Genomic DNA, 13,814 nt, shown 5'->3' on the forward strand with positions numbered 1-13,814 from the left:
CAAAAAATGTATCACTGTGCAAATACTATGGACATCACTGTATATACAAATATCTAAATAAACGAAGAAAGAGAAATGCTTGTGCACAGCAGTGTGTCTAGGTCCAGGTGCTGGTTTGGTCAGAAACTAGCATTAAAACACAAGAGTATATACAGTACCGCACGCTGAAAAAGACAGGTGACCGACCTTGACTTAACTGCTTACAAACAGTTCAAATATGAAAAATAAATAAGCACTAAAGTCAGGGTCGGTCACCTGTCTTTTTTCAGTGTACGGGTTTACGTTTTTTTTTCAGTGTACGGGTTTATAAATATGTAATTTCACAGAACTATCCCTTTAAAGCCGCACTGATTCTGGTACAAAACAAAACCTCTCTGTTGGTCTTGAGAGGTAGAGACCTGAGTCCCTGACTGCATACTCATTGTTAAAGGAGATGTGATTGATCAACTGTTATTTCCCTCTCTTGTGTGTGTGGTCTTTCTAGATGTCTCAGGAGGGACTTTTGTTTAAACCAGAATATCTTTCCACTGACCTGCACAACTCTCGCTACAGTGTTCTGGCTTAACCATTTTGACAAAGTTGGCTCCAAAGTAAAAAATGTTGTTAATCATTGAACAGAGATCTAGATCTTGGTCCCCAGTGATGGATCCATTGGAGCTGATGGCATCTACCTGCTGTCGATGACAAGGTCTTTGGGATTTTTCCTCATTCTTTTGTGACTTGTCGGGTTAGACAGGGCGAGTTATTTTTTTAAATTAAAAATAAAACCTAGTGTTCAAGTCTACCAAAAGGTTTATAGAGGCTCCTGAGTCCTGGAATTTAATTACCCTGCTTTAGTAAGAACATTATGATAAATAAAAAATCCTCAGAATATATATATTGTATTTAATATTAATGTCATCTTTGGGGGTGAATTTTTTTAAATGATGCATTTTAATTGACGCGGTAATGCAATAAATACAAATATTTATTGATTGATGGAGATGTTTTGGTGTATTTGATATGTCCCCAGGGATGACATCTGGAGAGAGTAAGTATGTGTTGTTTTTGGAAATTCCATCATCAGAGTCATTCTTGAATTACGGTGGCTTTTGGGGATGGGGGGGGTTGAAATTGAGCCGCGGCCTCCGTTCCGGGCCGCCAGTTGCCTATCCTTGCTCTACACCTTAATAAGCATCTCAACAATAGACGGGCTTGATAAAATTCCATTATATAATTTGTGCAAACAATCCTTCAAAAACACAGAGAGGACACATTTCTTCTGAAATTCTGCAGAGAACAAAATACTGATGTTGATATACTTTCAAAGGTTCAAGAAAGTATGTGTGGTATGGTAAGAGCAATGTTTGAGGATAAAGAACTCATAAAAAGCCTTGTGGAAGCGAGGTATGACATGGTGCTCACAGATCTGCGTGTGGTGGGGGAGTCTTGCTGGTGCATTATATTAGATTGCCTTTAGTTTACAGCACTCGTTGGACCACAGCTGGTATGGCACATTCTGCTCTTTCTCCCTCACCAGTTATTTGTTCCAATTTTTAGATCAGGTTTATCGGAAGATATGAATTTCTTAGAGGCTCAGAAATATGTTTTATGGCATTATGGTTTTCCAGGAAATTGTAGAGTTCAATATATACTATGATGAGCTTTGTGATAAATACTTTGGCCGAGATATTCATTTTTACAGATTGCTCTGTTCAGCTGACCTATGGTTGATTCGCTCTGATTTTGTTTTCGGGTCTCCACGTCCAACTATACCAAACATCATACACATTGATGGCTTCTACTGCAAGCCTGTTCTACCGCTCTCAAAAGAGCAAGAAGAGTTTGTTCAGAGCTCTAGAGAACATGGGGTCATTATAATGTAGTTAGGATCCTTAGTCTTACAAGGGATGTATCCACTGAAATTGCTTCTGCCTTTTCCCAATGCCTCAGAAAGTCACGTGGAGACATGTTAGCGAAAAACCCTCCATTTCGGGCAACAATACAATACACTCCTGGTAAAATGGCTGGCTCAGTCTGACCTCCTTGGTCATAACAAGATCAGAGCATTTGTGTCACATGGGGATACTAATGTTGTCAAGGAGGCCATTTACCATGGTGTTGGGTTTGCCACTGTTTCAAGACCAATTTGACAATCTTCTCCGGCTGGAAGAGAGAGGAGGAGCCAAGGTTTTAGACATTGGCAGTTTCAATAGAGGGATCTTTGTTCAGGGCTTGTAGGAAGTTCTCCACAACGGGGCCTACAAGTTCAACACGCAGAAGCACTCTAGACTGCAAGGAGACCATACCATGAAGCCACTGGACAGGGCCGTCTACTGGATCGAGTTCGTCATGAGACACAAAAAAGCTGCTGACTTCGGCTCAGAGTCCCACAGGATGCCATGATACAGCTACCACTCAGTGCATGTCATCACCATGTTGTCGGCAATGGTGCTCCTCTTCCTCCTGCCTAATGCAGCTATAGTAAAATACTGTTGCTGCAGGCTGTGTTGGAAAATAAAAATGTATCATCATATTGTACTCATAAGTAAAAGTTATTATTTCCGAGAGCTTCAAGTTTTGTGATTAACTTGTTGGGAAATGGGTATCACACGAGTGTATTTTTTGTTTAATAAATTGTGTTGATTTATTTCACATTGTTCTATCGAGTCAATTTTATTTGATTGAGGAGGAGTCGGAGTACTCCTGCTAAAATGCCCGTCATTGTCAGAATTTTCATTTAGTATTTTACTGTCTTCTACGTTAATTGTCATGTCACATAAATTACAATGACTCAGAAAATTACTCAGATATTGAAAACTATTTTAACTTCAAGCAGCCAATTTGTAAAGATTCATTGTGGCTCTTGGCTATTCTGAAATTGTTTGGGCGGATGATGCAAAAACCACTATGTTGTGAATTAATCCAATAAAAACCAATGGGAGAGACTCTGGGTAAATTATTGTGTCTGCACTGACTGGGGGACAATTTAATTAGCCTTAGTATAATAACATTATAACAAAATTGGTCCATGTATCAACAAAACAAGCTGAAAAATATCATTAATTATGATGGGTTGTGTTACAGAATGTGTTGAAAGCCCTTGATGGAGAATTAGGGTCGGGTCCAATAGAGGGACTGGAACGGTTAAGAAGGAAAAAATAGAGGCAATGAAAAGTTGAGGCAAGGCCTGTGTGTCAATACCTTCAAGTCACTTCCTTTCCTTGTCTCCTTTCTTTGATCTACACTAATACAGAAGAGCTTTTCCGGTGAAATACAAAAAGAACACCATCTTTCTTTCATCTAGTATGCTCAAAAAGTGCCTATGAGTCAAGAGGAGAAAAGGAAACCACTTTATAGTATTAAGACCCAGCCCATGGTTAGCATTAGCATAGATATGGTCCGTTTGGGCTTTATAGCATTAAGATGCAGCCTATGGTTAGCATTAGCATAGAAATTGTACTTTATGTCTGGGTAGCTGAGCACCACTAGCTGGGCACACATCTCCTTCGATGAACAACATGTCCACTCCTCCAACCCTCTCCAGCCCGGTGAAGTCTGGACTTCTCTGCCAATCCTCTGTGTCCTCCTCCTTCACCTGCTGCCTCCGGCTGGCCTGTTCACTAGGAGAGAAAGAGGAGAGGGAGAAAAAACAGCAAAGGGTTAGTGGCCAAGGGGGAGAGGTTGGGAGACAATTTGGACCGGCCAACAGATGAAGACTTCTAGTAGTAATGAGGCGTTCTACAGCACCGGTCCCTCTACACCATCTGCTTGGCTTCTACATCTCCAGCGTCAGACACAAATCTACCAAGAAGGCGGCGCTGGGAAAGGGGACATGATACTACTATCAGTGACAGTCACAATAGATTCACAAGTCAATGGCTGAGAGAGATAGCTGATACTGGCAGCAATCCAGGGTTACTGTTGGCAGGAAACTTCTCTCTTGCAGAAAGGTCTCACCTCACCTGCCCAGTTGCTGTGTCCCTCTGCTGGTGTCATAGGGTAACTTACTACTGTTCTCCCAAGACAACCCTACCTGAACCTCTGGGCTATCCACTATTGAACAAGGATAACTAGGCCTACGTTCAGACCTTTTACATGGTTATGTGGTTGATGTGTGATATTCCACGAGCACAGTTCATAGGGTTTAAAATACCAACTTGTGCAGGGCTGGTTCCAAGCACAAGCGGACACCTAGAAACTCAGTCTGGGTCTCAGCTTACTGTTGAGAGTTAGAACAGTAGAATACGCAAGGTGCAATTTCGAAATGTGGTTGTGCATCAGCAGTTTCTCTCTTGTTCTGTCAGCCCCCCAGGGGCGCTGACCTCCAGGGGTCCCCCTTTGATTGTGTTAGTCACCCTCGCTCAGATATCATTAACATGGCATAAGCCATGTAGGAAATTAGCTTTAAAACGGGCAAAACTGTGTCTCTTCCCCCTTGAAAAATGAGTAAATGTGGATATTGAATTGAGCACTTCAGCATGGTTTTGTGGCACAGTCGATGCCACGCAGGGCTAACAGGCCAGAAGGTTGAGGGTTTGCCAACCACCACTGATGAGCTCACTCTCCCTGCCTGTCTCCCTACAATACAATCAGAGATGGGGAAAACAGATGTAGAATTTAATGATATATCTATCATTGTAAACCAGGTGGTTCGAGCCCTGGACGCTGATTAGCTGAAATCACTGTTTACTGTTCTAATTACGTTGGTAACCAGTTTATAATTGCAATAAAGCACCTTGGGGGTTTGTGGTATTTGGCCAATATTCCACGGTTAAGGGCTGTATGCAGGCACTAAGAACATAAGAACAGCCCTTAGCTGTGTTATATTGGCCATAAACCACACCCCCGTGTGCCTTATTACATAAGTATATCAAACATATGCATTGCTTTCCTACCAACAGGTTTCTGTGCCAATGCACCACACAAGCCAATAAGCAATGCATAACTGCATACCGATTATCGACTTCATCTTGGTTTACGTTTTCAACACTACAGTCAAATAGAGTACGTCAATCTCGACAAACATAACATAGATCCCTCCCTACACAGTATCAAAGGCTTGGCTTGACAATCTATGAATGAACTTTTGGGTGTTTGGTAACAGATGTCTCTTGCCATTGATTGAATGGCCAGCGTGTAGTTTGGATGCTGGAATTATATTTGAGTGGAGTGGATAACGTGCGGAGGTAGGTTACAGGAGACTTCTGAAGTAGCCTGATCAGACGAAAACATTGCGTCTAGTTGTGTTTCTGACACACAAAAAAGGTTATACATTTTAAAAGTTAAGTGACAAATATTTAGTCTATATTGAAGCCTTAGGTTCTAGATCGAGGAATAGCCACTCGGATCAGAAAGGAGGAAGAACGCGCGTTAAACTTTCCTGAATAACAGGGCCTGCTGGGAGCATAGGCCTGTGGCTTCACTATATAGGAAGACTTCGGGGAATGATGATCTGCAACAGACAGTGCATCAGTATCAGAAGTAAAAACACAGCCAGACTGTCCTGTACGGTGCCTTTCTAGACTTTAGAATCTGAGAGTAGACCCACAATTGATCCAACTGGAATTAAACATTCAAATAACAGGGCTTTTGCACCATTATTTCAATTGCATTTTCACTGCAATTTGCAGTCTATAGTAGAACTGTACTGACTTGAAAACAATAATGTCCCTAAGACTTTACAAATTTAATTAACTGTATAACGGATAAAACATTTTGAAATGTAAAAGCGAGCCAGCAAAAAACAACAATCATAATTTTAAAATGAAATTAAACTTGCACCCCTTGCAATAATACTAAACAACCTTTGTACAACACCTAGCAACTAGAGACTTTTGCCTTTTGGTATTGTTGCGAACAGTGGGGCAGGGAATACAACTCAGATCGCTGGCGTGAAAGACAAACATCGTGCCAATAGGGTTAACCCAGTTGCTGGGAATTGTAACGTGGCTCATATAGTGAGGTTTGCTAAACTGCCCCCTCCGTACTTGAAGGCACGTCGCTGTGCTTCGACAACTCAGCCACCTAGCACATCCGAGCCGTGCGTTCCCACCATCCCACTTCTAACACCAATGTAGCAAACGGCAGGACAAGGAAGTGAAACCGAGTCTCTGGTGTGAAAGGCAAACACCCTATGGATCGTGCTAATAGGGTTAATCCACTTGGTAGGAGTTGCATCATTACATTTGACATTTTAGTCATTTAGCAGATGCTCTTATCCAGAGCAATTGGGGTTAAGTGCCTTGCTCAAGGGCACATCAACAGACTTTTCACCTTGTCGGCTTGGGGATTCGAGCCAGCGACTTTTCAGTTACTGGCCCAACACTCTTAACCGCTAGGCTACCAGCCACCCTCATCATCGCTCATATAACGTTAGCGAGGATTGTGACAGTATAATGTTTTTTGTAATGACAGTCATAGGGACCAGGGTTTGAGTCATAGTTCGTTTACCCCCCCCAATCCACTATATTAGTGTCAGGTGTTGGAGAGCACCATTGAAAGCTTGTTCCAACCAAGTTTTAGTCACAGAACATTTTTTGTTAGGCTAGCAGTGTTTCCGTCAGGTTTCTGTACGGCACATATGATGGCTGAGCATGCAAAATAAATGTGCACCACATTGATACAAATGATCATGATATCATTCTGCCAGGTAGGCCTACTTTCCAGTCAACATTTAATTAGGAAGGTTTTTGGGGAAAAAGACTGAAAATTGACAGCATGAAAAAATTGTTTCATATGAATTAAATTAATCATTATTTTATGTTTGCTTTTTTAAAACTATTTTGAGAAATGTGAAGACACCCAGTAAAATACTACTTGAGTAAGTCTAAAAGTGTTTGATTTTAAATATACTTAAGTATCTAAAGTAAATGTAATTGAAAAATGTTACTTTAAGTATCAAAAGTAAAAATCATTTCAAATTCCTTATATTAAGCAAACCAGATGGATATGGTTTGGCTTGGAAAGGTTTTCCCGCCTGGTCACACACAGCTGATGTGTTGTGCATTGAAGTCCACAAGTGAAGGGAAGAGGTGAGAGGAGGGGAGCGCATGGATGTGAGAAGGACTACAGCGTTCAGGGGTGTATTCATTCCGCCGATTCTGTTGAAAAACGTTTCTTAAACGGAAGCAAACGGGGTTAAAAATATTTGAATTTGTCCAACAGAAACTCTTGCAACTGTTGGACTAATGATTACATCCAATATAAGCTTGGTACAGGCAAGAGTGCGCAAGGCAGTATTGAATGTCACTGTCACCTCAAATGTATCTCTCGGCCTGTGTGCACGCACCTACGTTAACCTTCATTCATAGGCTAGGTTGTAGCAACATCATGATGGATATAGGGACAATTTGAGCATAATGTAGTTGCCTAAACATATCGCTGTTACATTGAACTGGGTGAATGGAATACGAATGGCATTCATCCAATATGCTTTAATAGAAAAATAAGGCCATGCTCATGAAAAGAAAATCATCCTCTCTCATCTTGAACGGCACTGACCGCCACTGCTCCATGTGCCAGACAACAGCTCTGCCTCTTGAAATGTCTGGCTTTATTTATACTAACTAGCTAGAAAGCACTGTAGCTACCAAGGGGCTAGTAAATGATGTGAGCTTGCTAGATAGCTAGCAGTCACACCTGTCTGTGGTGTTCTACAATTTGACACAGGTGAGGTGGAGCAGCGCGTGCTCCTTTTCGCTGCGAGTAGCTGTGAAACACAGTTTACAAATAGCCATTATATTATTACAAATTGAGAGGAGAAACGTGTTTGACATTTCCCATTTCTTATTGAGGAAGAATAGACATGTCGTTATTCGAAATGAACAAACAGAAGTGTCAAATTATTGCAGCGAAGATCTTCTTTGTGTGTACCACTGACGTTTAAAAATAACTTTTGTACCACAGACAGGAGAAACTCAAGACACTTCACAGGGGCTATAAAGCTAAAACATTCGTTTTCTCATCACCAAATATGGTAGTGAGAGGAAGTACAGTCCGGGGAGTGGAAGAGGATGGAACTAGGTGAAACTGGGCCGATTTTGACATCTTTGAAACATCTGCTCTCAATACATTTCTGTTCGCGAAACTATAATATGTTACGAACACTGTGCACTAAGTTTTATAGACATGGTGCTTTGTCTAAGTTTAAAAAGGAGTGCAACGTCGAATTGAGTTGGTGCACACGCGCACTTTAGAGGCGTTCCCTAACGAAAATATGCAAATGCATGCTACAACGCCCCAATAGGATCTCGCTAGCTCGTGCTTGACTTTGCCCACCTTGCGTGCGCTGCCCACTGCTGCATTTGCCCCCACTGTAAACGACACAGATGCGGTGTCTTGGGTTCGTTATAAATATCGTGGGCGGAACAGAGACGGAACCAAACAGCGCTACCGCGTTCAAAACAACTGGGAACTCGGACATTTCCGACTTCAGTGCTTTCAAGACAGCTGGAAACGGGTGAAAAAACGAACTCCGACAGGGAAATTTGTTTTGAATGATATTCCAAGTCGGAAACTCGGGCATCTTTCTAGAGCTCCGGCTTTCCGACCTGACGACCACGGACGTCATGATTTTACCTAGTTTTCCCCCCGAGTTTCCAGTTGTCTTTAACACCAAGTGTCACTAAAAAGTTCACATTTAGCAGTTCCATTGCAGTGGCACTTGTACTGTTTTTCAAACACAACTAAGACAGACTCATAAAATATGCATTGTACAAAATGTGCAGATCAAATCCTAAATCCTAACAGTTCAAATCCTAACTTGTCTTTTGGACCCGCATCCTGACTGGTTGCATCACTGCCTGGTACGGCAACTGCTCGGCCTCTGACCGCAAGGCACTACAGAGGGTAGTGCGTATGGCCCAATATATCACTGGGGCCAAGCTTCCTTCCATCCAGGACCTCTATACCAGGCGGTGTCAGAGGAAGGCCCTAAAAATTGTCAAAGACTCCAGGCACCCTAGTCAGACTGTTCTCTTTGCTACTGCAGGGCAAGCGTTACTGGAGCGCCAAGTCTAGGTCCAAAAGGCTTTTGAACAGCTTCTACCCCCAAGCCATAAGACTTCTGAACAGCTAATCAAATGGCTACCCAGATGCCTCTTTTACACTGCAGCTACTCTCTGTTATCTATGTATAGTCACTTTAACTCTACCTACATGTACATATTACCTTGACTAACATGTACCCCCACACATTGACTCTGTGCCAGTACCTCCTGTATATAGCCTCACTATTGTTATTTTACCGTTGCTCTATATTTGTAATTTGTATTTTTTGCTTAAGCAATTATGTCACTGTAAGGTCTACTACACCGGTTGTATTCGGCACATGTGACAAATAAAATGTTGATTTGATTGTGCATATTCTGTTTGATATTTGATGATTGCCACCTAGTGGGCATTAGGCAGTAGTACCTTGGACAGCTCCTCAATCGCCATACAGTAATTAACTATTTTCATGTTGCCAAGAAAGCACTTTCAAATGAGATTTTAGGCTTCAAACTGTCCCTCAGTGCATACGATCTGCTTGTAATTCAGAGACCATCTTCCATTCCAGTCTAAAAACCTCAGCTTGCATGTAATCCCATCCATCGGTTCACCTATTCATCCACTCAATGTTCAACTCTTTCTGATTATCATTTTGCCTGAGATATCTGTATGTAGGTGACTTGAGCTAACTAAATGCATGCACATTGACACAGTCAAATTGAGTTTAAACGAAGATTGCTGCGTGCATTGCAGGTTGAAGCCGGATCAAAAGTAGAAAGATATGTTACACAAACAGGACAACTTTTAATTCTCATAATTCAAGTTTAATGGTTTGAAAAATTGGAAAGGCGCTATTTTATATTAATTTGAAGTTCTTTCTTTAAACATAATTATGAATTTCAAGGGAAATAAAGATTATGCAACATTATCGTTGTCTTACAGAAAGGGAGGCTAGATGAGAGAAATGGAGAAATCAGAATATGGTTGGTGACAAACAAGATAGAAAGAGCCCTCATATGTAAATGAGATAAGAAAAAGTGAAGGTTGACAAGTAGAGCAAAGCAGGTTACATAGCAGATACATTTCAGTAGTAGCAGTGACATTATGTTGAGGTCAATTGATGAAACTGAAAGGTAACTGAAGACATCGGCCTCTGGTTTAAAACAGTGAGCCACTTCTAAAGCACTGTTCCATCTCAGCTAAAGGAAAAACTAACATTGTCTCCTCTCACACGCATGTCGTGTTCAAAGAGATATATCCAGGACTGGAACCTTTCTCTAAAGCTTGGAGAACCGTTGAGCACGGTACACATTGTGGACATGAGTTTCCTTTGATAGAGAGCTGGAAAGTAGGAAACTACGCTAGTCTATCTCTAGACATGCTTCAAGGTTAAAATGAGTACAGAAGACAATAAGTACAACTATACATCCTCAGACCTGACATGGGTGACACCCTTACAGACATTTAGTTACTCATTATTCCATTCATTCATTAACTTAGCGAGTCCATTCTGAACAGCCCTCGTTCTGAGCGGGTCCTTTCCTCAGTGAGCAAAGCATTTCATGTTATTCCAGTTAGACATTAGACTGTTCACTTTGACCTTGGGGTTTTCGTTATCGTCGTTAAAAAAGTAGCATCTCAAAAAGCTGTTAAAAACAGACATGTGCTGCTAGCCTGATTGGCCGATAATCCTTAGAGTGAGATCCAACGCCCCATCAACAAACACGTCTTTGGCCCTCTAACATCAAGCAGCAGCATGGTGACACTGACCAGGCTGGATGGGCTTACTTGTCTTGAGAGAGCCTCAGCTTGAAATGCAAGGCAAAAGCTTACCGAACATTTGAAACAGCCCGACAGTAATCTGTAGAGAAGTTCAATGTCTCTTTCGTGAGCTTGAAGCTCACACAATATCCCCTAAAACACTCCAAACTAGTAGACAAAAAAACAACAACATGGAAACTATAAGACGGAACAGTTTTTTGTCGTCGTCTTTGGTGCTTTAGAAGCACAAGGTGGCTGTCCAGAACATTATTTGCATGGGTACGTTGCATTACAATGGAAACATCGTCCACCTCGCTCAGTCGAGGCAAAGGTGTCCCCTAACCAAGCAGATATATTTCTTATATACACGGTTAGTTACAAAGGCTAAAATGGTGCTAACAAATGGCTCATGGGTAGTTACTATGGTAACTCCTAAACTAAAATCATCAAATCAACCATATCCCAATATGAACATGCAGCCACCCACTTCACTTTCACTGAAATCCAACCAGCACTAACCCAAGTACATGTATGGATCAATACATTTCCATGAATGGCGCAGTAGCAAATGATAAGCTTCACCACAAAAAAAAACATTAACTTCCTCCCTCTCTATCTACCCCTCTATAAAGAATAGCAGTTTGACCTAAACCTGTGACCCTGACAGTTCGGGGAATTCCATTGGCTAGCAAAAGCTCACCTGACCATCAGTAGCACATTCAAACCAATAACCACAACCACACCTAGCTACGGGCCAGGTTCATTCCTGCAGACGGACTAATGGTAAACACTCATTTTGGGGTGAAATCCATTCAAATTCAAGTCAGAGTAATTGAAATTCAAGAATTTAAATGTAATCACTGGTTAAGTGTCTTGTGCTCAAAAGAGATTAGTAGATGTGTAGATGAATTTGCGAACACATTTAAAATGTGTCAATTCAAATTTCAAAAATAACCTCCGGCAATTTCTTCTGGCTATTTCTCCAAATGAAAGTTTAGCTAAATTAAATGTCTGTCTGTCTGTCCATGTAGTCACCCGGGAACTGAAAGGTCACCTATACATTGCACATATAGCACCCATGAGGACAAACCTCCATACATAAAATATTAATGATAAATAGAAATGTAATTATTTCAATAGTTGATATTCGAACTCTGCTTATTGCTTCTAAACGATACCTCGCTACGGCTTTACCCCAATCCTGACCTATATACAATTCACCAGGTAGAGACAAACCCCACTGGTGATATGGCAAATACTGTATTTTTCTGCATGTCATTGCAGGTGTGTTTATGGTTTGTGTCTATACTGTATGTGAGTTTGTGTGTCTTCCTATGTTTGAGCATGTTTGTCTGCAGGTAACAGCGCTTCCCGTTTCTTCAACCTATAAAGTGTCCATGTTCTTATGTAACAGCGCATCCAGTATCACCAATACCTTGGAAGTGTGCATGTGCGTAAAGTGTTCTAATGCACATATGTATCGACGCATTCCGTTTTTAATCCAGTCCCACAGCTCCTTAAATGAGTGTGACAATTGCTTGATCTGGCATTGCGCTCCATGGGTGCGACACTTCCCACACCTACCAAAGTCTCAGCAAGCAGAAAACGTTCTGCCAACGTTCTGTTCAGCAGCCCAGGAGAAAGCTGGGAAAAAAATATACATGGCCTGCTGCAAGAAAAAAGGAGCCCTTTAAATCACAAGTCTTTGTTTTCAGTTTTTCAACCGCCGACATTTTCTTTATCCTCTGTTGTGCAAGCATGCTTCAGATCCACATTGTGACTGACTAATAGTAGTACAGGTTTGAGGTGGTTAGGGCGGGAAGTGTGGACTGTGAAGGCTGGAGGAGCTGGGACTTGTAGTTCAGCAGAGGGGGAATTGTAAGTCCGTGGCAGATGTAGTCTTCTACCTGGAGATCATGGAGCTGGACTGGGAGTGGTTAGAGGTGGAGGTGGCGTGGCTGAGCTGGGAGAAACCACTGTGACTCGACTCCAAACTGGTCATAGAGCCCCTGAGAGAAAAAAGGTTAGATTATTTTATTTAAACGTATTATTGGCCTAACTAAGGTTTTAGAACTAGATACTAAATGGGCTTAAAAAAAAAAAATCACACCTGGGTGCAAATACTATTTGAAATCTTTCAATTACTTTGAGCGTTTGCATTAGGAGTGACCAGTGGGAGGGGTTTGCACTTGTGGGACTCTTTTATTGGTTATATTGCAGCAGGAAAGCTCAATCAAGCACAGCTGAATTATAAACATTTTTTTTTCTTTTTTCTCTCTCGTCACATAGGAAATTATTTCAAATAGTATTTGATCCCTGGTCTGGTATTAATGATGCCCAGTTCAAGCTCCTGCTTTGTCAAGTCTGGTGCTGAATAGTGTAGATCATGCAGCAAGTCAAACCAAACGGAGGTGAATCCACCCTGTGTGACATTCGTTTAGCATACTGCACTAAATAGGTTGTCCTTCTAACCCACGGGGACTAAAACATGGCCTCTCATGCTTCAGTGATAGTTGAGGGGCACGAATGAAAGACTTCTTATCTTTATCAACCAATTTGCAGAGGCAGAAAAACACAGCAGGGATCATCAGCTACATTCAGCTGTGTGCTGATTTGGTCTTGAGCAGATGGTCAGGGGGCCGGAACATAATTACAAATCCTTTGTAGACTGCAAATTGACCGCAAGAAGCCCAAACAGATATCATATTTGGATTAAAACCTATAAATGTTATATGTACTTAAGATTTGTATGACATCACGTACTTCTATTATGCATGGGAATACTTGGGAACAGATTTCCTAAATTAAAGCCGCCAGTTGGGGAACCCTGAAATACAGGTAGCCCTTTGTGGCAAAGGAGGAAGGCAACTCAAACTAACAAGGCCATGTGTCTGTTGGTCATTCATGCAAGGGCGAGACTAGCTAGCTCAGTGACTAGCTAGCTCAGTGACTAGCTAGCTCAGTGAGTGAGTGGCCTTTTTCTAGCTGAAGCGCACAGAGAAAGCCTAGCATTGCTGGTGAGGTAATGCTCAAATAAAGCCATAAGCGAAGGGTCAAGATGCTAGCATCTTAGAGCTGTCGTTA

General features: G+C 41.6%; 1 protein-coding gene and 1 pseudogene across 5 annotated transcripts in view; both read right to left on the reverse strand.

Annotated features, from left to right (window-relative positions):
• Positions 1–7,788, reverse strand: part of LOC129835114 (endonuclease V-like) — a 28,240-nt pseudogene extending 20,452 nt beyond the window's left edge.
• Positions 7,789–9,771: 1,983 nt separating this feature from the next.
• Positions 9,772–13,814, reverse strand: part of LOC129837863 (SEC14-like protein 1) — a 60,929-nt gene continuing 56,886 nt past the window's right edge. For all 5 annotated transcript variants that reach the window (XM_055904356.1, XM_055904374.1, XM_055904347.1 and 2 more), the window contains one exon: positions 9,772–12,739. In XM_055904356.1, the coding sequence (XP_055760331.1) occupies positions 12,634–12,739 (106 nt within the window). In that variant the 3' untranslated portion in view covers positions 9,772–12,633. The remainder of the gene's footprint in view (positions 12,740–13,814) is intronic.

This window comes from Salvelinus fontinalis, chromosome 3 (assembly GCF_029448725.1).
Source record: "Salvelinus fontinalis isolate EN_2023a chromosome 3, ASM2944872v1, whole genome shotgun sequence".
Lineage (NCBI taxonomy): Eukaryota > Metazoa > Chordata > Actinopteri > Salmoniformes > Salmonidae > Salvelinus > Salvelinus fontinalis.